The 27481-nt window shown below is 45.2% G+C and overlaps 10 protein-coding genes across 10 annotated transcripts; 3 read left to right on the top strand and 7 right to left on the bottom strand.

Annotated features, from left to right (window-relative positions):
• Nucleotides 1-31: 31 nt before the first annotated feature.
• Nucleotides 32-1834, bottom strand: N7483_001042 (sugar porter family MFS transporter; the record flags this gene model as incomplete). Its single annotated transcript, XM_057084480.1, has 2 exons — nucleotides 32-447; nucleotides 511-1834. The coding sequence occupies 2 exons, from the start codon at nucleotides 1832-1834 to the stop codon at nucleotides 32-34; spliced, it is 1740 nt and encodes a 579-aa protein (XP_056950629.1).
• A 5474-nt stretch (nucleotides 1835-7308) lies between these two features.
• Nucleotides 7309-7767, top strand: N7483_001043 (uncharacterized protein; the record flags this gene model as incomplete). Its single annotated transcript, XM_057084481.1, has 1 exon — nucleotides 7309-7767. One exon carries the CDS (start codon nucleotides 7309-7311, stop codon nucleotides 7765-7767), a length of 459 nt encoding a protein of 152 aa, XP_056950630.1.
• Nucleotides 7768-9124: 1357 nt separating this feature from the next.
• N7483_001044 (ER membrane protein Wsc4) lies at nucleotides 9125-10403 on the bottom strand (the record flags this gene model as incomplete). Its single annotated transcript, XM_057084482.1, has 5 exons — nucleotides 9125-9142; nucleotides 9199-9696; nucleotides 9760-9801; nucleotides 9950-10212; nucleotides 10295-10403. 5 exons carry the CDS (start codon nucleotides 10401-10403, stop codon nucleotides 9125-9127), a joined length of 930 nt encoding a protein of 309 aa, XP_056950631.1.
• A 5669-nt stretch (nucleotides 10404-16072) lies between these two features.
• Nucleotides 16073-16656, bottom strand: N7483_001045 (transcription factor domain-containing protein; the record flags this gene model as incomplete). Its single annotated transcript, XM_057084483.1, has 3 exons — nucleotides 16073-16090; nucleotides 16171-16551; nucleotides 16621-16656. 3 exons carry the CDS (start codon nucleotides 16654-16656, stop codon nucleotides 16073-16075), a joined length of 435 nt encoding a protein of 144 aa, XP_056950632.1.
• A 444-nt stretch (nucleotides 16657-17100) lies between these two features.
• Nucleotides 17101-18499, bottom strand: N7483_001046 (Zn(II)2Cys6 transcription factor; the record flags this gene model as incomplete). The annotated part of the gene is made up of 3 exons (XM_057084484.1): nucleotides 17101-17302; nucleotides 17618-18295; nucleotides 18354-18499. The coding sequence occupies 3 exons, from the start codon at nucleotides 18497-18499 to the stop codon at nucleotides 17101-17103; spliced, it is 1026 nt and encodes a 341-aa protein (XP_056950633.1).
• Nucleotides 18500-19357: 858 nt separating this feature from the next.
• On the top strand, nucleotides 19358-20224 carry N7483_001047 (uncharacterized protein; the record flags this gene model as incomplete). The annotated part of the gene is made up of 1 exon (XM_057084485.1): nucleotides 19358-20224. The coding sequence occupies one exon, from the start codon at nucleotides 19358-19360 to the stop codon at nucleotides 20222-20224; it is 867 nt and encodes a 288-aa protein (XP_056950634.1).
• A 195-nt stretch (nucleotides 20225-20419) lies between these two features.
• Nucleotides 20420-21574, top strand: N7483_001048 (uncharacterized protein; the record flags this gene model as incomplete). Its single annotated transcript, XM_057084486.1, has 1 exon — nucleotides 20420-21574. The coding sequence occupies one exon, from the start codon at nucleotides 20420-20422 to the stop codon at nucleotides 21572-21574; it is 1155 nt and encodes a 384-aa protein (XP_056950635.1).
• A 432-nt stretch (nucleotides 21575-22006) lies between these two features.
• N7483_001049 (uncharacterized protein) lies at nucleotides 22007-23910 on the bottom strand (the record flags this gene model as incomplete). The annotated part of the gene is made up of 5 exons (XM_057084487.1): nucleotides 22007-22238; nucleotides 22309-22529; nucleotides 22603-22864; nucleotides 22941-23600; nucleotides 23681-23910. The coding sequence occupies 5 exons, from the start codon at nucleotides 23908-23910 to the stop codon at nucleotides 22007-22009; spliced, it is 1605 nt and encodes a 534-aa protein (XP_056950636.1).
• Nucleotides 23911-25182: 1272 nt separating this feature from the next.
• Nucleotides 25183-26487, bottom strand: N7483_001050 (Gfo/Idh/MocA family protein; the record flags this gene model as incomplete). Its single annotated transcript, XM_057084488.1, has 1 exon — nucleotides 25183-26487. The coding sequence occupies one exon, from the start codon at nucleotides 26485-26487 to the stop codon at nucleotides 25183-25185; it is 1305 nt and encodes a 434-aa protein (XP_056950637.1).
• A 673-nt stretch (nucleotides 26488-27160) lies between these two features.
• N7483_001051 (uncharacterized protein) lies at nucleotides 27161-27412 on the bottom strand (the record flags this gene model as incomplete). Its single annotated transcript, XM_057084489.1, has 2 exons — nucleotides 27161-27358; nucleotides 27395-27412. 2 exons carry the CDS (start codon nucleotides 27410-27412, stop codon nucleotides 27161-27163), a joined length of 216 nt encoding a protein of 71 aa, XP_056950638.1.
• Nucleotides 27413-27481: the final 69 nt, after the last annotated feature.

Genomic DNA, 27481 nt, shown 5'->3' on the forward strand with positions numbered 1-27481 from the left:
TTACATAAAATAGATAAAAGCCTCAGGCTTCTTAGTAAGCCTTCTCGTCAACGTGAGGCTGAGTGACCTCGACCTCATCAGCGGTGACAGCAGTCTTGATGTCCTCGACATTCTCAATGCCGGCCAGACCAAGGGTCTCGTAGATGCGCTGCATACGGTCGCGGTCGGAGGCGGCAATGGTGGCATCATCACCGCCGAAGAAGATATCCAGCTCCTCAAGGGTCTTGTCCTTAGTCTCAGGGGCGAACCACCAGATGAACAGACCACCGATACCACTGAAGATGGCGAAGAAGATGTAGGTGCCGTACTTCATGCTGCCGAGCATGTCCTTAGTGGTCAAACCAATGATGAAGTTGAAGAACCAGTTGGTGGAAGCGACAATGGCGACACCACGAGAACGTTGACTGTTGGGGAAGATTTCCTGAGCCAAAACCCAAGCGACGGGACCTATTGATTCAAAAGTTAGCAATTAAGCACGGATAAGGAAAGGTAAGTGGAGAAAAGACATACCCCAAGAGTAGGCGAAGTTGACGGCGAAGAGCCAGATGAAGGCAATAGCCACCCAACCTTGTGCTTTGTCGAGACCAAGGTTGAGATTCCAGTTATCCTCGTAGATACCCTCAACAGTAGCAACAACAATGTGGCAACAGAACATGCCGATGGCACCGACAATAAGGAAGGTCTTACGTCCGAATTTGTCGAGCCAAAGGACAGCGGGAATGGTGAAGGTGATCTGCAGAATACCGGTCACACCAGTAGCGAGGAGATCCGTCTTGGTAGAGCTGAAACCGAAACTCTTGAAGATTTGGGGAGCGTAGTACAGGACAGCATTGATACCGGTGAACTGCTGGCAAACCATGGTACCACATCCAAGGAAGAGACGCTTGAGCATGTGGGGAGCAAAGAGAGCCTTCCAGGGACCAAGCTTTCCACCGCTACCAACCAACTCAGCCTCACTCTCCTCGTCGAACATAACAGCAGCCTTGATTTCGAGGAACTCGGCACGGACGTTGGGGTCGTTGGCAGGAAGACGGCGGAGCTTGGAGAGAGAGGCAAGAGCTTCCTCCTCACGGTGCTTCATCATCAACCAACGAGGAGAGAAGGGGAAGTAAAACATTCCGAAGAACAAAATCCAAGCAGGAATGATCTGCAAGGCCAAGGGCAGACGCCAGGCAATGGTCTTCTGGCCGAGACAGGTGTGGCCGTGGTTTTGGGCAGCGTTGAAGGTTCCGTCGGCGAGGTAGGGGTTGGCGATACCCTCGGGCTTGCAAGTGTTGCCACCGACGAACTGCATACCGTAGTCGAGCCAGAAGGCAATGGAGGTACCGATGGTGATGGAAAGCTGCTGCAGGGAAACAAGAGATCCACGCAGCTCGGGAAGAGCAATCTCAGCCTGGTAAAGAGGAATAACCATACTGAACATACCAATACCGACACCACCAATGACACGACCAGCGAAGAAGTAAGCAGGTGCCTGAGCACCAGCCTGCAGACCAGTACCGAGGGTGAAGATAACGACAGCAACCATCATGGCGTACTTTCGAGAGATACGATCCGCAAGAACACCGTTGATCAGAGCACCGGCCCAAGCACCAAGCTCAAGAGCAGACACCAACCAACCCTGGATGGTCGAACCCATGAACGTGGGGAAGTGGTTCTCGAAGTTCTCCATAACAAGAACAGGACTCATCACACCTTGATCATAACCATACATGATACAACCAAGAGAGGCGAAACAACATGTCAAGGCAACATATGGGTTCTTGAGCATACCCACGATACCGTGGGACTTCTCCGCAGCCTTGCGGCCGACTACTGACTGACTGACCGCCATAGTGATAGCGTATAATCAGAAAGAGTAGAGAGTATAGAAAAAAAGTGGTGATCACAAAAAAGAAAGTTCTGTGGGGTGGGAAGTACCAGACATTTATAGGAAATTTTTCTTCTTTCTCTGCATTTTTTTTTCTCTTGTAAGAGCTAGTGCTCTGGCCAAGCCACTTTCTCCAGACCACGAAAACGCAGTCCTCGTGCTTCGTAGCCCCAGTCCCCAGTATCATGGCTGACAATGCCCTATGGGGGGGACCCTTGGTCACAGGATTCCATGTGCCGTGGCAAGCTAACCACAAACTAAGATATAGTAGGTTAGACTCGGGGAACAAAGTATAAGTCGGAAATGCTATATTCCGGAGATACGAAACACTGGCAGAGGTATGTAAAACCTTCCTCCACTAGCGAACGCCACTAAGCTTTCTGGCCAAGAGGAAAAGCCTGGAAAAGCCAAGTTGTGTCAAGCCCACGGCGTTGAGTGGATAGCGATGCGCCGAACTTTTTGAAAAAACAAGCCTCCTTTTCAAGAAAACGCCACTATTGGCCGGTTACATGACCATCCATTCCTTCAACTTGTCAGCTTAGACAGATTGTTTTTCCCCAAAGCTCAAGGGTCCCTCTTTTTTCGGGGGTGCTTCTCTATTAGCAGTCTAGTGCTTACGGGGGAACTGACATGCAGGCAATTCCCGACACCTTAATACCCCGCCTGTGACCGATATTTGACCGATGCCATTTGACACATGAGAAATTGTATTGGATAGATCTCGTACCGAAAATACTGTACGGAGTAGAACGTCTCAGCTTGAGGATTAATCCGATCAACGGCTTTTTTACGGAGGAACAATGGTCTGACTGGGGATCCATACTCGGGAATGCCGTAAGAGAATGGATCTGGGTGGCCGAGCCGCGTCCTTGTGATGAGAAGAAAAAATTTTCAGTAGCTAATTAAGGATCGCTAAATCGAAGGGGCAAAAAAAAGAGGCATCCAGGCGAGGTAGTCTCTTGAAAGAAAAAAAAAATCGAAAATTTTTCAAAATTAGAATAGCGGGGAGTGATTAACCTCATCTAGGTTAAGGTCGATAAAAGACGATCCCAGATTCAGTATGGTATGTTCTTGGCTCGTACGATATTCGGAGGAAACGAAGAGCGAAAGAGGGACCGTAACATTCTGGAATCCATCTCCATAAGCCACGAGGTTTCGGTACCTCAAAAGGTTCCATGGATTGTATGAGTTCTGACCTATAATCTTAGCCGTGTGGATGTTAGTTACCACATTTTTCCATTCTTTTTCTCCGTTGTCAGGTCAAGTGGATATCGGGATCAATGAGCTCGGTATAAATGCCAAGCTTTCGGGGAACCGAATCGCGGAGGGGACGCGTGGCTCAAATTTTGCCCATGGGGCTTGGATTCCGGAGAGATTGATCATCTTTTTTCAGAGCTTTGCCAGTTCCAGACGCCCGGTGAGTGAAAAGTGAACACTGTTCGTGGGGATAGAAATCCGGGGTCAGGAGACGTTCATCTGGCGATAGGCCGGGGGCGGAAATGAGAAACACTTTAGCGTAAATTATTTCAATTATTTTTTTTTCTCTTTGATCAAAGATTTTTGTTTGGATGAAATTGATTTTTCTGCGTCGGCCAACCGAGCCCGCTGATATGCCGGTTCTTCCGGTCTCGGCCAGAAAAGCCTTAGTTCCAGCATAGGCCCCGGGGCCCTTTAGAGGGGCCTACAAGTCCTTTGAGATTGTAGGGTCTCTTTTAATTTCCTGAACCAATGATTTCACAGTATAGTTGCCCGTCCCTGGCTCGGGTCTAACCGACAATTAGATGCGAGATTTGCCCATCTGGTTTAGTGAGAAAGTTTAGTCGGGACATTATGATTGACTCCCTTCCTGCATCTCTCATGGCTTTGACCCCTTTGGACTAGGCAGACCCCGGACTATCTGGGGAGACTTAATTCACTATGGAGTTTTACATAGGGGGGATTGGACTCATAGGACCGATGCGCACGGACTATGTAGTAAATGAGCTGGGCTAAGACCCAAAACAATACGATTTTGCGATGCTGAGTCAAGGAACACTCATCCCCCACAAAAAGCACCACATGTAAAACAAACCGGAAACTACGAACCTTCTAGTACACAAACATCCTCTGATCTTGTTGGTGGCGTGCTGCGCAAGCCATGTGTGGGTGTTGTGTGGGAGGGGTCTACTAACAATTCCATACTACTAGTATGACTCGAAGCTCCCTTCCTTCTATACTAGAAATCTGGGGTTTTCTGTTCTGACGGTGGGTCATGATCACCAGCTGGGATTCAAGAGCAGATACGGGGAATACTTCTAGCTCTGTCACCTGGACATGCACAGGGAAGCCGTGAATGATACCCTCTACTATCAATAACTGGGACTACCTAGAGACCGGTAGTATCGCCAATCATAGGCTCCCTAGGTACTCCGTACAATGTTTCACATGTAGTGAGTTGGCATGCCAGCGGTGCAGCAGGATATACTGTACCCTTTGGTCCGAGCCACTTGATCATATCTCCTCCCAGCAACCTTGGAATATTAAGCATTGCCTTTATTGGAACTGTGCATACGCGTGGATTCTAAGTACCAGAAATTTTAGTGCTTGCTAGTAACATTTGAATACTCCGCACAAGTGAAACCAATATCATGGCCTCGTACTGCTTTAATCTGATATCTGGAAGTTTACTAACTCGGATGGTATCCCGAGGAAGATAGCTCATCCGGAGAGTCTATATTGAGCATAGTGTCTTTCCCTCCCGAGGTCCAAGTAATAATGTCTGTGGTCATCGAATTGTCGTAATTCAGAGCTTCAAGTTTGCGGCGTCAACATTCAACTGCTACTAATACTTCCATTTCAATACTATTTCTTAAATCCGAATGTTGATGTTCTGTGGCATCAATGCCCCTTCCACGGAATTCCCGAACTTTTGAACTTGCCAGTAAGGTTTATAAAGCCGGGCGCCATAACCGTCCCACATTGCCAAGGGTGGCGGTAACACTGAGTCTGGTTCATTCGTTCTAATCTCGGTCTCAAGCTCTGGCCCGGGGAGGAATTTTATCGCAGAAGGATCTTTTTGCTATGATCCCACAATATCCCACAGCCACGTAAGGTGCTAACCTGAACGGGTGTGGACGTGGCGTTCTCCAATAGCAAAGAGATGAAGGCCTGATATAACTCCAAGTTCTCAGCATAATTTTAGATACTAGAAAAAAAAGAATCGGCATATGATCATTGATATAAATATCAGTCCATTTAGTGCCAAAGAGATGGGATCATATTGATATCAGACCACTGCACATGTGCATCGCCCTAATATTACACACGTGCATAGTACTATGTATATTCAAGTTCATGTGGTCTAAGCCCTGGGGCACTTGAGGTCTCAGTAGCACTTGAGTAGTGATATATAGCTCTCTCTCAAGTGCTCACTGCCCAGGTGGCACTTATGTACTAGCCCTGGAAGATGATGGATCTTCCCTTCCCTATGCTCCATGGATGAGCCTATACACATACTAGTTGACGATTGTCCATCTTCGTCCCTTTCGCATCCTTGCACATTTAGAATTAAGCCCCAGACATGGCACCGTGACGTTCCATCAATCTTCTTTGCAGTATCTACGATAGTGGTAGTAATACTACATACTACCAGTGACTGCCCCTGGCAGCACTTGAGTGCTGTTGAAGTTACACCTTTTGTCTTTATGGTCTCTCCCGAGGTCAGTAATTGACATTCCACTCAAGCAGCGTGATTTTGTCTGCTTGGTATTTAATATCCAGCAGCTCCCAGGAAACTACACGCTCACTGCTTTTTCTGCCAGGCGTCTGGGCATAGGTGATGCGGATGGATGTCGGGCTAGGTGAGTGTGGCCGTGTTACACCTGAGCAATGCACGAATAGTACTAGTATCTAGGAAACATCTACCTCAGGATAGAATTACTCCAGTTTTTATGAGTTTTTCTAGTTAGGCACATCCATATAACTTCCCACTAAGTTCACTCTCACGTCACGGTACTATTCTATATTCAACTTGAATTTTTTCAACATTGTGAATCCATTTGAAAAATCTTAAACCCCTTCATCCACGGAATTTGTATCTCTGATTTGCCTTGACTTCTAGAGGTATTAATACCCTTAGAAACTCAATTTATTGCATTGAGCACAACTTGTGTCTTCTAAAACAATGGCAGTCACATTAATAGCTCAGATATGCTATCTTAAGAAACAAGGTGCATCCTAGTTTCATCAATCTTTGTTTTCCCCCATACTGAAATAATATATCCTTTGTTTCCATTTTTTGCTACTAATACAGATTTAAGTTTGTCAGAAAGATGTCTCATTTTTTGGGACAAAAAGAAAGACAGTGTCTGTCAGGGTCACGTCTGACTTTCAGATCTTTCAGCTTGATTCAAGTTTCTCCTTTTTGCAGGCTCAACTTCGCTGAGTTAAATCAATCTCAGTGTCCTCATGGGTATTGAAAGCCTTTGCTACCGCTCACTGGAATAGAACAACACGCCACAGCCTTATTCTCGTTTATTCTCGTTACTCCCCCTAGTGTTTATAAGACATTCTATTCCCCAGGATCAGGAATACCCATTACCATCACACCCTGAAAGAGACTTCATTCGTATTGAGAAGGGGTTCCTTTTCTTCTCAAGTTCTTCTAACACTGTTCATACAGCTCACACTTTCGCCACATCATGTCCCCCTTTGGAGAGATCTCGCTCGATGCTCCATGCAGGATCAGAATCATACGGAACAACAATTTGCTGCAGAGCAGTCATCCTCTCAAGTCACCAATCACCTTGGGGATCTGCCCCTTGAACTCTTACTCATGATATGTGATTTCTGTGACACCTCATCACTTGTTAACCTCGCCCGTTCAAGCAAAGGATTCTTGGGAACCTTAAGAGTCAGAAAAGAATGACCGTGCTAGGAAGGGGCTTCTATGTCCACCAGAGGCGCCATTCGAACCCCACGATGACAAGGTACCTCAAATAAATCTTTGGATTAATGAACCAATGCCGTGGATGTGGATGTATAAACGCATGGCTAGAGGAGGCTTGAACAATACAGGATACCTTTGCCGAGTGATTGAGACAGGTAAAGTCGACCGGTTAAAGTTTCTTCTTGATCTGGGTGCTAATCCAAATTGGTGCACCATTTATGGAACCACTTTGTTGATTTATGCTGTACAAGAAAACCAGGCCAAAATCGTTCAATTGCTTCTAGACCGAGGTGCTGATGTCAATACTAAAATCTGGAGATCACCACCTGTGAGAGGATATTCTTTTGATTCATTTTACTATGCACACTACCTAGTAGAAGGTGATGTTGTTACACGGTTACTACTCACTAGCGGGGTGCATTTGACTGAAGCCCATATACATAAAGGCATACATTTCCGTTCTCTCGAGACTATTCGTGTACTAGTTGAAAATTTGACTCCGGCTACGTTCATGGGAAAAGAGAGTTACAAAGATTGGAATTTCAGCCTGCTCCATGAACTCACGGAACGAGAGGGACGCGATGCCCTGGATCTTGCGCTCTCTTTCAACCTCCCAGAGGAGATATTGAATGCGCGTTCCCCATCAGGTCGCACGGCTCTTCATGAGGCCCTTGTTAACGACAAGTTCCGACATCTAGCTTCCACTCTCATTAGTACTTGTGGCATTGACCTTGGCCTTAAAACTGACCTTGGCCTTAAAAATATATGTGGAGCCACGGCATTGCATATTGCTCTGGAACGGCAAGAATGGGACTTGGCTCACGAAATCATCAAGGCGGGGTGTCAATTGAATGTCATCGTTCTACACTATGGATTGTTTCATTGGAACGAACTACATATTTCTATTGCGAAGAATGCCCCCGTGGATATTATTTCTAGTTTGCTGACTGGTGGTGCGGGTATTAGTTAATCGCGTTAGCGATTTCAAGTCTCATATCGATTCAGCCACTTTGCAAACTCTCTTGTCGTGAGCAATTGAAAAGGGAGATGAAGATGAGGTTCGCACAATCCTTGATATGGGAATTGATCGGCCAGATTTGACGATCTAGCCACGGTGAGACGCCTATCCAGCAGGCTAAACACTTGGGCAATGTAGAGATCATTCGTATTTTAGAAGCTCCCCAGGGCTAGTTATAGAATAGAACATAGTGATAGAAGGATGGAGAGCTGGCATGTCGGAGTTAATGAGAAGGTGATATCTACACCTGGTCTCAACAAATTGAACCAACTTGATATTCCAAGTTGGTGAAAAAGAAATTTGGATGGATGGATTGTTTGGTCTATGTTAGTCCAATTGTAAATTATAAATTGTGCTATGAAAAACTCAGAATATTCAAGTTTTCTCTTCGAATTCGTCTGGTAGTGCATATTCAAGATTTGAGGTAAGGAAAGTAACACGAGTGCCCAGGTGAGGTTCTCAACCATCAAACACCCATACATGACGTAGTCAGGTTTCATAAATCACGCCACGTCAGTGAGATCTACAGATCTACATGGATATACGAGACCCTTAGGTTGGAGGGTAGCAATGGAAGAGTAATAATCACTGTGATCGTCCGATTCAGAAATGGTACCTAGGTATATGCAAGAGAATTTAGCTGTTACTCAAGTGATGGGAGGATAATTGTATTTCTCTAAGCATCATGAGTTAAGGCCATAGCAGAAACCTAGATGAGATAGGCACATGAATTAAGGAAAAGAGAAAAAGAAATTGGGATAAGAGCTGGCTGGATAGTACAATAGGTGAAATCAGAATTAGAGGAAAGAAAGATCAAGGAAATGGAGGCGATCTGGAGAGGGTCGGAAGTATGTACTGGAATCATATGGGCTGTGCGTCCATCGTCCACGGTATTTATGCAAGAGGTATGTAATGCTGGGTGCTCGTGAACTCGTCTCGACGGCGAATCATCGCTTCCCCCAAAGTAACCTTTGGAGGCGGGAAAGAAAAAGAAAGAAAAAAGTGGGCGCCGCTTAAACTCGTGTACTGTTGTGCCTCGCATTCATCCTTTTCGCGTCTAGACAGGGAGAGAGAGACCGTGGTGGCATGATGAAAGGAGCTCAGAACACATCCGACTTCAAATGTCTTCCCATCTCGGTTTTCCTCCTGACCACCACCTTAAGAATAAGAAGGAAAGAAGTCAAAGTGACTAATGGGTATCATAACAGAGCTGTTTTGGTAAATTCATGCGGAATTAAGGATGAAGGTAAACTCGGGTAGGGACGAGGGCGGGAAGAAGAAAACACAGATGGTGATGTGTGAGACGGATTTAGTCAGGGTTGGTAAGCTGTTATTGGTTAGAAAATGATCAACTGCACAGTGATTTTTCAGAATAATACTTACGCGAAGAACGGGTCGCGAGTAGTCCTCGTTGTCCTGCAGCGAGACACTGCTATCCCGACGACCATTGTGGTAGAGGGCGGTGTCCGTCTTCATACGGTTATCGGTGAAAGTGGCCTTACGACCCAGGCTGGATCCACCAGCACCTCCAGGGAAAACACCACGAGACCAGCTCGAACCTTGACTAGTTCGATCCGCCATATCTTGGCTAGGAACCGGGCTTGCAGAACGAGCACGCTTGCGATAGAAGAAGATGAGGAAAACCAGCGCTGCGATCAAGGCGAGACCTCCAATGACACCAACCACTATTCCAGCAATTGATCCTCCACTGAGACCAGAGCTCTTGTCACTAGTACTGGATCCCTTGTTACTGGCAGAGCCGGATGTAGCGGCTGAAACGGCAATGGTGATTGTTTTGACTTCTCCATCCGAGGAGGTGGTGACAGCTACCTGAGCAGTGGTAGTAGTGCTGCCGGTGGAGGAGGAGGACGAGGAGCTAGTCTATATTAAGAGTTAGCAAGATGTATCCCTTTGCTGGGTTGGGGTGATCAAAGATGACCATACGATCAATGATGTGCTTGAGGATGTGGTAGATGTAGTAGTCCCCTAATCCAGGCATTAAAAATCAGGACCCCTTGAAGAGCGCAGATTTAACCAGGACAAATGAGACTCAAAAAGACAAAGGTGGTAACTCGGGGAAATTCCTTGGGGCAAGAGCAAATGGACATAACATTAAACAGGAAGGGGAACGTACTGAGGAGGTCGAAGAGGAACCAGCAGCAGTGCTAGTCACGCTATTATCATCAATGGCGACGTAGGCAAAGACACCCTTGGAAGCACTTCCACAACTATCAGAAAGATAACCAGGACATCCTGTGTCACATTCGGTTGTATTCTTTTGAGTATCGGCAGCTGGTGCAACGTTGGAGCACCAACATTTCTTCCCTTGAAGAATGCCTAGAGCGTAGCTAGCACAGGTGACCTCACAAGCACCGTTAGACTGATAGATATTGCTGACTATTTGAGTCAAAGTTAGTAAAAATGATTCATTTTTCCTGACCTTGAATTTGACATCAGTTTCAAAAGGGAGTCCACCCACCAGCACTGAATGAGGATCCAGTATTCTCGGTCGAACAATAAGCTAGGGTCGTAGCTGCCCAGGCCTGTGGCAGTAAGGCCAAAGCCGAAACCACCAGTGAAAAACGCATGATGGAATAAGAGAGTGGCGTGACGTCTCGATATGGTGACCTCCTTTTTTTTTGTTGGTTGATCTCTTAGATCAGGTCCTGATGACCACCAATTTCACAGCACAGGTTTTTTGTGAGAGCGTTCACGAACGGATAGTCGGGGTAGAATGAGACGGAAAATCGAAATTGTGTGTGCCGACCGGTGGAAGAGTGTCGATCGCCCGTAGAGGACACCGGGGGTGGATGAGTGGTGCGGGAAAGTAAACGAATGCCTGATAATCCCACACCTAACCACCTGAGAGTTTCTTTAATTTAAAGGCCGCAATGATTGTCAGAAGGGAATTCGCATTGTCCTTCTAGGCCTTTATGATAAGTCGGGGGAGTTGCCTATGGGTGGGGTGGGAAACGAGTGTAAAGGGTAAGGGGGGGGGGGAAAGAAAGTAAAGAGGAGAAAGGGTAAAGATCACAAAAAGTCACGGGAATTAGGAACGTTTCTACTGTTTCTATGGACTAAAGTTGGTAATGCCGCTAGCTTTGCTTGTGGATACTGTGCATTTGTTCACGCACGTCCTTTTTGGGCCATTTTTTGGGTGTCAAATTTGGTGTATGATTATAGCTTGTAGTATACGTTAAGATTCTATCTTGTTTTGATTTATCTTTTACTTCTAATGTTAATTGAACTAGTCTGATTTGATCCTAAGTTGTACCATGGGATTTTCAGGGACGCTTTAATAGTTTAGTTCCTGCACCCTTTCCCCTTGGCTTTGTTTTTTTGTTTCTATGCATAAAAGGACTCGAAACCTGACGCGGCGCACAGTAAACCGAATACCAATTTGGTCTATGGGATCCACATCGGTAACATTGGTTGGCGTGGCGCATTATTCTCCCAGGAGATTCTAACATTCCCAGCCCTTCATTCCTTCATTTTCTTTGTTCTTTTTTTATATCTTTGAATCTAAGATGTCTTTTAAGGAACAAGTTGTTTTTATTAAACTTGATTCTTTCTACGGATTGATTCCGGTGACACCTGAGTGTTGTGTGACCGGAGGGGGGTGATAACGCGAACTAGAGCGAGGCATACGTAATATGTGGATAAGAGTTGAGAGTTGGTCTGTCTCAGAAGCTGCACTAACAAGCCACACAGAAGCTCTCCCGCAAGCCACATGAAATTATCTCTCGGGTATCCTATTCCGTGTCCCGATATTACAGCTACATATGAAAGATGACACTTACTGAGCTGGACTATGGAGTATAGTCCATATAATCAACTGTTGTTTTCCAGTCTGGAGTACAGAGCATAGAGTACAGGTTAATATACTCATCTCAACCAGAACTCATGAACCCGATCGCAAATGAATATTTGAATATTCTAATCACACTTGGCTCCTGGCCTAATTTGACAAGGGTTGGAGCTTTTTTCCAGTCAACTGGTGCTGTGGATTGGTCTATCCGATTCGACGATATCCATAATCATCCTGATTGATCAAAAAAACTGGGCATAGACGCCAGAGGCGACGATCAATTTGTGAAATCCCAGCAGATCCCAGTCTATCCATGGACATCCGAGTGTGACGGCACTTGCATACAGTCCTCAAATCATAAAGAACCCCTCTTTGGTGCCTGCACATGTGTATGCCTGTACAGACTGATGCCGCAGTTTCCGGTTGCCCCTCAACCAGCAGGACTCCCTCAAGTTTATTGGACATTTGAAGACCGATTAGTCTTGTTCTGGTAAGGGACTTGCTTATTATTTGCCCCCGGGGCGGGCCTAGTTGTTCTGCTTGTGGATGGTTTTTTTTTTTTTGTTTTTTTTTCTTCCTCCCCCTGAACCCATTCTGGGGCGTAAATTGTAAATAAAATACAGGACAGTCCTCCCTACCCTTATATTCTGATATCATATGAGTGGGTATGAAGGGTATCTGCTGTACCATACAATAGCTGTCTGTATGGACAGCTGTACTCATCTTAACTATGGGGGTCGGATCCAGACTGACGAAGAATCTTGGTCAAAGTGGATCAGTGTGGCTCCACACTGTAAATTGGCCAGGACGTTGACGGAATTTGAATGATATGATGCTGCATCGATCGTGATCGGTCTGGTCGATTCTTTTATGACCTCTCAGACTATTCCACAATTATTCTGGATAGATCCCCTCTATAACCCTGTATTCCTACACACTTTGTAGCCGACACATGTGCACTTCGCAGTACCTACTTGAGTAGGTAATATTAGACATGTCATCTTCAAATGTTTTTCTTTTCTTGAGTCATGTTATGAAAGACTTCGGATTTCAGATCTCGCCCCCCCCCCCTTACTCTCTGCCGATCGAATCCGTTGAATAATCCTCCGTACTCCGTACTAGGACGGATTAACGGGTATACAATCCACCCTGGTGATCACGAAGCTTCCCGAAGAGATCATGTAATCGGCGTTAATGATTCTAAGCCTCGAAATCAACATTGAGATTACTGACATCGGGAAGAACTTCAAAGTTACAACACCAATACAATCATATCACAAGACTCGAACCAGCCTGAGTGTTCCACTATGTACGGAGGTCGGTCCGGAAAGTTCTCGCCAGAAATTATAATTTCTTTTTCTCACACTAGGCTATATACAGTAAATATTGAAATATATCGCGTAATCAAGATGTATATAAAACGGAAATATATAGTACTGAAATATAATAACAGCTTGAAACAGTAAATATTCACATATCTTCCCATATATCGCTGTCGCTGTCGCTGTCGCTGTCGCTGTCGTTGCCGCTGCCGCTGTTATAGGCGTTATCACCTAACCCGCTAGGGGCTACTTCACCTAATTTATCACGCCCCTCACCGTATTCGTTGCCCCCTTCTAGTCTAATGACTTGCTGTATATGCCATGGTATACGTTCAATCCAAGCTTGAATTTGCGCCTGTGGTAGATCACGCCACGCAGCCTCCCATACTTTAATCCCTTCTTTACGCGATTTAGGTGCTCCTTTTCGCGTAGTGTATCTCTTCATCCAAGGCCATGCAGGTTCAATCATATTTAGATCAGGCGAATTTCCAGGCCAGATCATTCGTTGGACCCCCATTATATCAAATATTCGCTGTTGGTAGTGATGTGAATGGGCTGGTGCTTTATCCTCTTGAACTATTGTTTTCGTTCGAATTCGAGCACATTCTTGGGCGAATGGAAGTAGTTTTGGGGCTAAAATCACGGTGTTGTATCGGTACCAATCGATTCCACCTTTCGAATTGCGTGCAAGCTTTCCATTCTTCTGAGTCCATCTCCACTGAGGTTGTCTTCCAGGCTTATTGCGTAGCCCTAATCGCTGTATACCTGAATTAAGCTCCCATTCTGCACGCATAATAGGCTCTAATTCAGTATTCCATTCGGCGATTTGGTGTTCTGCTTCACGCTTTTGGGCTGTAGTTTCAGGTACCCAACAATGACAGGGGCCCTTCTGATCATAAGAAAAAGCACCCCAAAACATGAACTCAGAGGCCCCCTTCCAACGTTCTCGAATACAGCTTCGGACGAACCGCTCACTAGAAGTACGCCATACACGATATCCACCCCGACGGTGTAATAAAACAACCGCAGTTTCATCAGTCCAAATCACATTCTTCCAGTCTTCTATAGTCCAATGGGCGTGTTTTAAACACCATTCAAGACGTTGTTTTTTCTGCTCAGCGGCAAGCCCAGGCTTACGTGTAGGCTTTGTTTTTCGTAGGCCAATTTTTCGTAGTACATGCCAAACTGTTGTTTTTGATATATTAATCCCTAATTATAGAAGAAATATTAGAGGAAATAACATATCAAGTAACATATGAGATAACATATCAAATAACACACCAAGTAACACATCAAATATTATACTAAATAACATATTAAATAACACACTAAATAAAATATCAAATCTTAGAATAACTAACCTGATTCACTGCGTAGCTCTGCAGCTAGCTGTTCACATGTTTTCTCACGCCCATAGCGGTCTACACGGATTTTCGCCCCAAGTGTGGTTTTAAGCTCATCTGTTTGCTTAGATGGACGCCCAGAACGTGCTTTATCAGCTAACATTTCATCTGATATATTGAATGGTCGCTGATTCGGCTGAAAACCTCGTTCGAGTGCACGGTTCCATATGTCTCCTATAGTACGCCGTGGAATATTCATAAATTCACTGATCTCCTTAGGGGCATGTCCTTGGGCCCTTAGGTATACAATGACAGCACGTTGCGCAATATTGGTCTTCATTGTAGCTGTATAGGTGGGACAAAAGTGTAGCTGTGTAGGTGGGATAAAAGTGTGAAGGGGTGTACGGACTGTAGGCGGGGTAAAAGATAAAGATCTACGTGTCCACGGGTGTTATAAGCAATATTTAGCCTAGTACGTAACACGGCAATACATCCAATATACAGCAGGCTATACACCTGACATACAGGGCCGGTAATATATCAAGAAAAAGAAATTATAATTTCTGGCGAGAACTTTCCGGACCGACCTCCGTACTTGGCAGCTTTATCCACAGATGCATCTGGATGTACAAAATTCACCCATTCACTTGCAAGTGGTACCTGACCTCTCCACGGCCCTCTCCACAAAGCCCATGAATGATCCATTAATATGCCTGAGACAAGTCCACAATATACTCGGGTGGCGGCAGGGATATGTGTAATCATGTGGGCTGGGTTGCATCAAGGAAAAGGGGATGCATGGATCTAGACGCCTCAGGATGAATGATCGCCGGTCAATTTTTAAAAAAGCTTTGCTATCCAGATGTCCACGTAGGCTTATGTTTGGGGGCGATTCCTCCAGCATATCCACGAGATTCCATGAGACCAGACTTGGGAAGTTCGATTTGGCAACTTGAAAGTCACGTAGGCACCTGATAAGCAACTTGAATTTAAATTTCACTTTCTTGATGATCAGGTGTGGATGTATCCGGATATCTGGTTTGGTATGTTTTACAGGAACCATACGTAACATGCCAATATGCATTTGGTGGCTTGCGGATTGACTCTTGGCTACAGGTGTAGTTGATGATGATTTGTTGCCGCGGTAAAGATTTCCAATAAGCGGAACATTGACGTCGACAATGCCAGTGTGGCTTGCTGCTAAGAATATATGTTGCTAAGAATACCAGTGAAGAGTTTTCATTTAATGTTTATGCACATGTGCTCTTTCATCAAGTTCTTTAGGGTGTTTGCTCTACGTTCACGTATCAGAGGCCTTCAAACTTGACAAGGATATTCAAATGTTTCTTAACCGAGAAAGTCAATCTCAAACAAGTCTCACTTGGATAGAGTATATTTCTGCTTTCTAACTTAAATTTATATGTAGTGACATCATAATTATAAGAGTGAGGCAGTGTTCATTAATTAAACTCAGACGACAACTTGAATCATGTGTAGTACAGTGGTTTAGTCCCTGAAAGACCAGTACTACTAGCATCGAGTCATCGCCCAGGCGGGGGCGTCCCTGTGCCAATGGGTATCCTTCCAAGTTGGTACCTAGGTACTCCTGAGGTCATGATGAATGTGAGTTGATATCAAAGAAAGAATCTTATTCAAGCCCTTACCTAAGTAAAATGGACGTGTTGACCTGTATAGTATGTGAGAGATACTAATCAAAATGCGACAGATTAATGTTAACTATCTAGTAGTTGGAGTACTAGCAAGTGGATAGTGGACTTAATATCTTAATACTGGGGCATGGCCTGTAAAGCTAGGAATGAGCTAATATGCATGCTGTTAGAAATGTAAATGACAAGTCCGCAGTCAAGGATTGAGGGCTTACCAGTAATTCCAATTGCGACCATGTGGCAATATCAGCAGGAGCGTGAACTAATCCTTCGTCTACTACAGTTGAAAGTGGCATTCGAACACCCAAAATATCGGCATATTGCAATGCCATTGCATCCATCTGGCTGGCTGTCATACTGCACCCCGATGGGCTGGAATGGCACTGGATTTGTTTGAGCGCTTCCAGCTGCAGCTCTTGTAGGACAAGAGCATATCGCGCAACAAGGGCGTTATCTGTTGCAAAGGTAGCAAGATGATTCTCCAAGCGAGTTGCAGAATTCAAATACTGTTGATACACGTCTGCAGGTGAAGATGCTTGTTGGATTGTGTATACGAACAGAACGGCGGCAGCTGAGAAGCCATAATAGCAGGCACCCTATGAATAGCTAATCAGTTCACACTCAAAGCCCTCCTACTGTCTAAAAACAGGGCTCCGGAACCTTACCCAAAATGATCGAAACATCACACCGTCTTGAAACATTTGGCACACCCTATTGACAACATTTATAGCGGCGCCCAAGCACTCCTTAACTCCATCGTTGACTATCATCCTATATTGATCAAGCTCATCTCTGGAGCTGATCCTGTGCTGTTTGCTAAATCCCCTTAGCAAAAGGGGCCTGTTTGCGAGGATTACTGCATGCCAATATGTATAGTGCAGAACATCTCGTTGCCGATGAAATATAGGAATAAGAGGTGTACGCCTTGAAGGATCCATTTGCAAGAAGATGGGCAGCTCGGCACACCACTGTTGCAAAAGAGTCGTATATTTTGCCGCGAGGGTACATTGGTCTTCGATCGACACTGCGCGAATAGAATATAACTTTCGGAGGATCTTGGTTAAGATACGATGAAGCCTAAACTTGACAAGATGCCTTGTTAAATAACCAAGAATGGGACAGCGTCACACAGGGTGTGGATAGAATTACTTATAGTACGCAACGGGGGCAATCATTGTGGAGTACTCGGAGCTTCTCGCTGGCGCTAGAATATCCATGTGAACGCTCAAGTCATCGATTCCGGATGGTAGTTCTTGGTCAATGTCTTCGTCGTGAAATATCTTTGGACGGCCGAGCGTTAGGCTGAGATGCGTATCAAGGCAATAAGCACTCCAGAAGGTTCTGCGGCTACAGTCTGAGTCAATGCAGTTAGAACACTTTACTCGGCTCGAAGGGTGCTGCCGATGCAAGCCCAAAGCCAGAGCGAGACGGGCTACCGTTCCAAATAAGCTCCAGCAATGATTCACTCGCGACCTTGAGAGGAGCCAAAAGCATTGGAATAGCCTTGCCTGCACGCTACTAAGTCCCACAAAACTTCGCTCTTTAGAGAGTTGGTAGTCGGCTGCTAAGAAGTAGCGAACACTAACCATCCTATATCAGCGGTTATCCTGGTCGTACTGCGGATGGGGAACAGAAAGAGAGTTCCATTGTATAATAACTGACCTTTTATCTTCAGCTTTCTCAGCTTCAAATTCAGTTTTGTGCTCCTGAGCCATGGCAAAGATCATCCAGAGCATCGCGCGCTGAGCAGGCGCATTCTCAACATCTCTCATGGCTCCTAGAGTTTGCTGGAATTGCTCAAGCCACTCCTCTATTGTCCGTCGATGAATAATTCGATCTATAGGTATTGTGAATTCAAAGAATGTCTTGACCAGCCGCGACGACTCTTCTGGCGAGATCATGATTGAAGGAACAGGGTCGTATTCAGCCATCGGCGCGTCGCCAAAGGTGAAACTAGATGATGTGGGTTGGGTATTATGAAGACGCTTTTGCACACGCGCCAAGAAAGACAAGCCAGATGCTGGACCGACATATTGACCTTCATGGTCAGTAGTTGCATCCGGCGACGCGCCTAGGGGGCTTCTTTCGATCAGCGTGTTGTTCACCTCAAAGTCGTCGAGATCAGTCCCCGATGCTGAATGCGAGTTTTCTTCCTCGGTTCGCGCGTTAGATTCCAGGGGCACTGCCCTACGCGAGTTGTTGGAGCTGTTTAGTTCTTGATTATCGGAATTACCCGCGCGAGACTTCCGCCCACGCTTATTCGGAACGGTGTAAATGCACCTTGTCGCCTCCCTGGCACAGAAGCTACAAGGCCGATTACCTGTGCAGCGGATTTTTCTCCTATAGAAAGTTTCAGTCACCTTTATCACGTAGTATTTTGCAATGGTCAATGGCTTACCTTTTGCAGCGGTCGCATGCATGGGAAACGCGGATACGGACTCGCTTGACCCTCTCAGCGGATTCGGGAGAAGCTTGGACGATGCTAAACCTGCTTGAATCGTTCACCCATGGCTCGCCACTCTCTATATTGCCGAAATTCTCCATTCTGTCCGATAGAGCCAATGAAAAGAAGTGTACACGGATTAAAAGACGGTTGATAACGAGACGGATGCGGGTATGCGAACGGCTCAATTGAACTGCTTCTCAACAAACTTGGATAAGCAACTTCGGAAATATGGGTAATTAGATAGATGGACCTCGGGAGTCTTCTGCTGCTGGTCCAATCTAAGAAGAAATGATTGGATAACCGGGGTGAAATCACCCGTGATCGTGTTGGTGAGCCACATGTGCAGTTGGGAGTTGCACTTTGTGGGGGAAAACCTTGGAATGTACCTAGTGTTGTTATCAATACGAACATACCCGAGCATTTCATTGGCAGAAGTACTAGAATAGAAAAATAAAGACCTTCCAAGTTGAACTTCATAGGTGGAAATTCTAGTCAATTTGAACAATTTTGAATTTCCAACGTATATTTCACGTTTATCCACAAACCAATCGGGAATTCGGGGTTTTTGTTCCCTTTCTTTCTTTCTTTTAAAGATCCTGATAGGTGATGGATGGGATGCAGCAGGCCATCAAGACTCGGTTACCACATGGTCAAATATTCAGGGGGGCTCATGACGCTTCCCCAGTTGTGTGGGGAACGCGGGGAAGCCGGTATTGCCGTCGACCATCAACAACCTTGCCCAGGTGGAAGCGGTTGAAAGAAATTGAACCGTAGTGGAAAATTCAAGTTGTAGTGATAAAACCCATTCAAATATTATTATTTATCAAGGCTCCATCTCGTTTTTGTTATTTAAAATACATCAGCTCCTCGCCAGAATCTTACCTTCCCCGATTCTGAGTGATATTGTGACCTGTCTTCAATTTGACGTACCCAGAAATAACGACGAAAGCCAGAAAATGAACTCCAATTTATGGATGCTTGGGGGTTTGATAGCCGGTGTAGCCGTTGCTGCAACGGCTGTCATTGATCCATCACTCAAGCCTTCATTTTCAACGGTGGCCAATGTTTCAAGAGTTGATTATAGCCTTTCAGAGTATGATCGCATCGTGCTCCTAGTCGATGATGAGCCCTTCTTCTACAATGGAGTACAACTTAGAGTTGACAAGATGGCTGGTATCTGGAACATGACGGATGTTGAAATTGAGCCATTCTTCCAACTCATAGCCAATGATGGCTTTACAGTGGTCAATTGTCAACTTACCTGGGCTGATATTCAGCCGGATACATTCTACAACGCTTCAGAGTCAACCTATATCCGAGGTGGTAGATATGAAAACTACAATTATGTAGCGAATGTCTCACATCGCATTGGTTACGAAGCTGGAGACGAGGCCAACCAGGAGCTATCGTACATCAAATTCGATTATAGTGACTATTCACTCGCTCAGATCGACGCGGCGAAAGTACGCATCTATGTAAATTCAGCCCCTGATAATGATGTGGCATTCTCTGCGAACCTTTACGGCATTGCCAATGACACTTGGTCTGCATCTGACCTCACCTGGGCGAATGCACCTTCTCACGATGGAGTCAACATTTCCGGAACAAAAGATACGGATTATTGGTTCACTGATTCCAACCCTTCCTGGGACCCAATCAACCAAGCCAGTTACTACGATTTTGACGCATCATCCTTCATCAGAAACCATACTTCGAACGGTATCGCCAGCTTCATCTTCCAGCCCCAGATCAACAATACCGACCTAGCCAACGGTGCTACTCTATACGGCGCCAAAGGCCCTTTGCCCCCACAACTTTGGTAATCCAGTACAGAAAGCTGGGACTTTTCCCATGTTGATAAATTACTGGAATGGGCTGGTGCTGCTGGGATCAAGCTTGAATTCATCTGGTTTGGCTCGGATAGCACTAGCTCCACAGAAGACTTTCGGGTTCCGTATTTCGTCTTTCGGCATGAATTGGTGGAGAAAATCCAAAATGATGGAACCGTTGTTCCCGTCATGCTCAAAAACCAAGGCTATGGTTATGGAGTATACTGGTATCTTTCGGATAAGAATGACCTTGAGCTTCGAGCTCTCGAAAAGAAGGCACTGAAAACTTTGATGAATCATGTGGCTAGCTTTAACAGCGCCAATGGAGATATTAAAACACTAGTCGGAGTCGATGTCGCCAATGAGAACTCGGTCACGCATATCCACGGAGTAGGCGATACTGTTTACCACAATCCTGCCACCTGGGGTGCATACGTCAACTTTTCCTCGCAAGCCGCTTTTGTCGCCCGTACCGAGTGGGAGTATACCGTGAATTTGGCCAATGGAATTAAGGAGTCTAATTATCCTGTCTGGACGCGATTGAATACATTCACGACTGCGGAGGAAAAGTCGATTGACTACAATGAGGAAATGAGAGTATCCGGTGGTACGAGTTTGGATTTCGTGGGACTCGATCCTTATTCCACATCCACAAGCACCCTTTATAGCTATGGTCATCAACAGACTGTTGTTGGTACCTCGGATGAAAATTGGGCTGAGGGCTCTAATCTACCTATGGTCATGGAGAACTCTGGTGCCGTTTCAAGCGCTGAATCATTGCTTCTTGCTTCACTGGCCGGTGGAGCCTTCTACAATGTCTATGAGTACATGGGCCCTGATAATTTTGGCTTGTATTATCCGAAAGATACATCCACCGATGACTTCACTCCGGTGGCACGCGGCACATACGTTGCTGATGTCGTCAAGACCAACAAACTACTCAAGAGCTTGGCTCTCGATCTATCCACCAAAAGGCCTAGTGGCGCCAATGGAACTAGGCTGGTATATTTCAACCCTTTCAGCAACAGTACCTCAACTCAAGGCAGAATTTTGACCTTTGCAACTTCATTCACCGGTAACTCTACCGGTACTGTTGGACTTGCAATTGTTCGAAGTGACCACACTATTTTGTTGGCTAGTACTCGCGACTCAACATTCAGTATTTCTGGCATTGTCGACTATGGCATTGAAGCTGTGGAGTATGGCTACTACACAGCGGCGGGTAACTTTGTGGCTAATGGCACTCAATCATATATCGCTAATGCTACTGGCATCTCCGTTGATGTTGCCCAAGGCCTGCTTGTACATATTCAAACCAAGGATGCCTTTTTCGCTGTGAAATGACCTGGAGGGAATTTTGAGTAGGTGGTAGTATTAATGGGATTTCATTTCACTCCGTGGTAAACTGAAGCATGTGGAAATAGCATTGAGGGACTGTAAATGGCCAATTTATTTTTCTTCTACTTTTAGGTACATGTATCCTGTACCTTCTAGACTGTGTAAAATTCATGATCGCACAAAAGACCTGGGGACCTTGGGAGCTATGTCGAAAACCTTCAATGATATGAGAACTCATGATGACTATGGGACTCAGATAGTATTCAATTGATCCCAATGTTCCAGTCCCAAATTCAGCATCTATTCTGGGCAATGGATACGTTGCAAATAGTCTTCAATCTACTGGAAATCACGACACTGGACAAGTTAATTGTGGTGTTTTAATGATTGAAGATATTGACTCGGAACTGTCTTAGTTGGAACACGCACGCCCATGAACTAGTATACGTATATGAAATCCTCATTCTTCAAGTCAGTGACGTCAAGGAGTCCCTTGTCGTTCTCAACCGCAGCGCGTTGGTCCTGAACATCCTCAACTTCCACTGCTTTACTTTCCCAGAGCTTTTCCTTATTAATCATAGACATATCGGGCAGACGACCTGATTTTCCCAGTTCAATACGTTTCTTCTCATGCTTCTTGTTGAGGTAAGCGAGATAAAATGGGGTTAGTCTAGATTCATCTCATTAGTTCCGCAAGATAACCTAACTGCTGAAAAGGCGTCAAAAATGGAGTGACCTACCCGCAAATCACCCCAACAGTGACAAACATAGCAAGATCTGCGATGAGGCCTGTTCGGTACAGAGGCGCCTCATCGGTAGAGTAAAGAAGTGGTCCAATCACATTACCAGTGCACATGCCAACAAAAACAATGCCGGACGTGCACTTTTTCTTTGTATCACCTGCAGTGTTCTGCGCTTGCCATGCGTATAGCATGGGAGTGATTCCTGCCAGACAGGATACCTATGAAAAGCGTGCCCAGGTGTCAGCTAATTTTTTAAACGTAAGACTCTGAGTTTAGACACATAGGCCATACCAGATAATATCCAAACAGTAGAACTCCCTTTTGGGACCGTGGAACGGTAAGCATCAGAATAGCTCCAATTGTAGGTAGAACGCTAAGGCCAGCAATAACAAGGCCTTTACGTTGGGTCTTGGTAGCTATCCATGCAGCACCAATAATGGAGATGACCTGAACAACTCCAAATGGGATATTGAACAGAATAGTCTGAAAGCTGTTGAAACCAAAGGACTTGACGATGAGGGAGCCAAATGTTCCAATACCTCCACTCGCAATACTTCCAGTGTCCTCTCCGTCAGTTGAATGATTCCTTTTCTGTACTATTTCTGTGTTGGCATTTTGAGGAGACTTACGAGATAGCAATAATAGCGAAGAACCAGCACCATGTCTTCAAATCCAAGAATGTCTCCAAAACATGGTCCCAGCGCCATTCATGGTCAGAAATACCCATTTGGTTGGCCCGTAGTCGCTCTGTGGCAATAATTCTTTCCCTCTCATTCAAGCACTTGGCTTCAATTGGCGAGTCGGGCATAAACCAAAAGATCAAAAAAGCGTATAGTACTGTGAGTAACCCACAGAACAGAAAGATAGTTTGATATCGGTAAATAGTGGTGCTGCTGATATGTCCAAGACCATAAGTTACCAAGCTACCAATGATAGAGGTAACACCGTTCATCGCATTCCAATAGCTAACACGCATAGTTTGTTCGCTCCGACGCCACCACATCTGTGTGATGGCAACGCAACAGGGAGCGATGAATGCCTCGAAGGAGCCGAGAACAAACCGCATGCCGAGTAATGATGGGAAATTTGTACAAGCCGCCATTATTGATAGCGCAGAGCCCCAGAGAAGCACGGCCGATCCCAAAACCTTGCCTGCTGGAAGCTTCACGAGGATCAAAGCCACGAGAGGCTGCATGACAAGTTGAGCGAGGTAGAGAATAGATCCAAGCCACGAGTATTGAAGGCCGACCAAGTGAGCATCATCACTGAGACCGAAGATAGATACATAGCTATAAAATTGTGATGTGAGAATGGCTATTCTTGCCATATTACTCTATCGAAATAAAAACATTTTTGAAGGAGTGCATACCTCAATGAACTTTTATCCAGTTGCTGGAAAAAGTATGCCCACAGCACCAAAACTAGGACACGTTTGTCGATACGTCGGACAACAGCTTTCTCCTCTTCGTATGTGAAACTAATTGCCTCGGCCGAATGGTTGGCTAGAAACTCGATGGCCTTGGAATGCGATACAGGAACTTGGGTGGGTTCGTTTTTGGAAGGGGCGACACAAACTTCATCTTTGTCTTTATTGTCCATATTGAGTGCAAAAGTCCAGCCTGAGGCAAGTTCAAGTTGCGAAGTGTTTCTGTCTGTGACTCGGATTCCTTGGATCCTAGTGCTGTTGTTGAAGTATTGCTACTGCTGGGTTTCTTTTTTCGATACAAAACTGGAATTTCAATTCAGTCTTATCTAGGGTGGACCTTCAGTATTTATTTAAAACTTGAAGAGATGAATTGTAAGATATTTGATATATCCGCTCAAACACCCATACATCAATCTAAACCTTTGGACCCCGGATTCGGGAGAAGAACCCATGGAGTAGTCTTTGCACCAATGATACATTGGCATTTCAGCCAAACCTTGGAAGGGGGCTGCATTGTCCCCCAAAGTTCACTTCAAATGGGTGAGCATGCCACAAAGTGGCGTAGAAGGCGGGGAAATCGATGTCAAGTGATCCACATGCGAGAATTCAATATGACAATGACAAAAGATTTCGTGGGAAGTATCAACCGACGCTAATCCTTTCTTGTGGTGCCGGCAATTCTCCGTTCCTAGGCCCGTGAATACTACTTTTATCCGTTCCTATTATCCGTTCATTTTCCTTTAGGGCTGAACCTTGGAAGCCGGGATTCAGTTGTCATCAAGCGGTTTCAACATCAGCTATGTCTTCCTATTTTTTTGATTCTCCGTCAGGGTGATAACTATTTCAAGATGGATAGATGAGGGTGTTTCTCCGACCTCATAATACTTTTATTAGTACATATTAGCTTGGCATTCTCACCATTCCACTTTATCCTGGCTAAAACTTGAAGTATGGACTCTGTCTCATGCTTATTGCTCACTCTTAGTGAAAATGTTGTTCCGAGTAGCATTGATCTACTTCATTCAGGATATAGAACACCGGGAAATACCTGCTTCAGTCAATGTAGAGTATGCGACGTGGAATTTTCAGACAGGAAAACAAATATTCTACGAATACAAGTCAGGACTGGTGAAGTGATCCACTGGTGCCCAACATTTGAACGCTTGTAATCCTTTTACAGGGAGGCTGTCAACTGTGTAGTTCGGTAGACACGACATGATATTCATAACGATCAAATGGTAATGTGCTGCTATATCTGTCTTTTTTTTCTAAAGAAACCTTGGAAGGCATTTTTGTCTGTGGTTCAACAGATATTGTCCCAACAAACATGGAGTCCATGTTTACTTTCCGAAGTATAATCAATTTGCAAACAATAGTCAAAGAAAATGGCTGGATGATCTAGGTGAATGTTGCACCCGGCGGATCGCTGCGCCAACAAAAGCCCCTCAAGGAAGATTTATTATGTCTCTGACTTGCACAGCCTGTCCCGTACGAATAGAGCGGTTTGCAGCGAGACCAGTCAAGATCGAAGCTGCGCCATCAATGTGGCTCGCGGCTCTCATATTCTCATTCGGCTCCCTTATTCCAAAGAGATCATTTAGCAACAGGTTGTCACCACCTCCATGGCCTCCTTCGGCTTCTTCAACAGCTATGACACGTGGCTCTTTGAATAACTGTCGCAGAGTAAGGGTGATGCTCTCGGCAGCACCTTCAAGAGATTGCTCCCCACCAGAATTGACATAGCTACTCTCAACAATCTCCGCTTCTAGTCTGCCTGCAGTTCCATTGAAACTAATGCGAAATCCTTCCCATGGAGCATAGGCCGTGAGCGAGTAAGTGAGAACAACATCATTCTCATATCGAACAAGCACATTCATTGTGTCTTCGATATTGATGCCATCTCCAAAGACGCTTTGGTCACGATAGTACCCATCTTCATGCTCGGCGTCAAGATACAGGGCCTTAAGCATACCATTTTCTTCAAGATGTAAAGCAAACGGATCATCTTTCGCACTTTCACTGCCGTGAGCTCTTGAGTAAAACTTGCTTACACCACGATCCTCGGCATTCTTCTTGCCGTAAAATTTGAGATCGCCTTGTGCATACACGGTTTTAGGGCGAGACTGAAGCCAGAAGTTGACTAGATCAAAGTGATGAGTGGACTTATGGACTAAGAGCCCACCACTGTTTCTCGCATCACGATGCCAGCGTCGGAAATAGTCAGCGCCGTGACTGGTATTTAGCATCCATTCGAAATGAATACTGGTCACCGTGCCGATAGCTCCTGACTGTATGATTTCGAATATTTTGGTATTATGAGGCGCGTATCGGTAGTTGAACGTCACCCTCACCTTTCGCTGGGTACGTTCAACGGCGGAGAAGATCGCGCTACATTGTGGAGCATCGATGGTCATTGGCTTCTCAGTAATGACATCACAACCAGAATCCAACGCTCTCACAATGTAGGTGTGATGTGTACGGTCGATAGATGTCACAATAATCTCGTCTGGCTTTGTTTCTTTGATCATGGAGTCAAAGTCATCACTATGATAGGTCGCGATTTGACCACCAGTAATACTGTCGATGTTTGACTTGGCATAGGCAAGACGGGTACGATTATTATCGCAAATGGCAACCAAGATACTCGTCTCAGTGAAATTCTTCGCAATATTCGTGTAAAAGAGACGGGACCTTCCCCCAGTGCCAACGAGGGCATATCGTCTCTTCCTCGGCACCTCGTTGTCACCCATACTGATAAGATCTTTGGCGATTGTTGATAAGTTTTGATGGGCACAAGGAATAATCGATGGTGATATGGTAATAGCTCCTAGAAAAAGCGCAAGGTCAAATCATTTATAGTCCTATGGACATGTTCTTATTCCTGGTTCAACTTTTTTCTCTGCTCCTCTGTATTTCTCTCCCACTAGCCGAGCGGCTTCTACTTTTTTTTCCCAACGGCACAAATTGAACGGAACATTTCAACTTCCATTTTGTAATTTTGCGTATACGGCTTCATTTTCCAGCCCTGGAGGTACCGGTTGACGAGTGGTGGATATTACTTTTCGGAACATTTGAATGGACATTATCTAAAATTCCGTGCCAAGAAAAACACCTCCGTTTTACCCTTTTCTTTTGTCGCCATCGGCTCGGATCCTGATACACAACTTCCAAGGTTGTGGGGTTTCAATGTCTCCCTACTCCTGAGGTAGGCACTGGTAGTGGAACTCTCGGTGTCCGCAGTCCCCTTACAAACTTGAACATTTGAAATATACTACAAGTCACATGTATCATGATGTTTATATCGGGCGAGGTCAATATAGTCATAATATCGTATGATTCGTATCATATGGCTCATAACGCTAACCCATAACGCTAACTAACCCTGCATGCTAACTTTGAGTAACTGAAATTTCTTGAACAAGTTCATCGACGGCTATCAATAATCCACTCTCGCTCCTTAACTCTTCGTTCACCAGTCCATCGAGGACGCGGAGATCTTCTATCCACCAGCGAAGCCGAACGAGCAGGTCGAGATTCACGCTCGTTATTAATTTGCTGGATACGTCGTCGTCGAGCCTGACGGATCTCATCGGACAACTGAATCAGTTCATCAAGCTGGTTCTGTAAAATAATAATGTTAGAATAAGTTCAATTCACAAGTGGAACAAGGGACATTACCGGTTCCAGGTCGGAAAAAATGTAGTAGTAGGCCCTGGTCTCTTCAAACTCATATCCCAATCGTTC

Source organism: Penicillium malachiteum (genome assembly GCF_028827825.1).
Source record: "Penicillium malachiteum strain IBT 17515 chromosome Unknown utg000001l:1.0-8184562.0:1.0-8186909.0, whole genome shotgun sequence".
Taxonomy (NCBI): domain Eukaryota; kingdom Fungi; phylum Ascomycota; class Eurotiomycetes; order Eurotiales; family Aspergillaceae; genus Penicillium; species Penicillium malachiteum.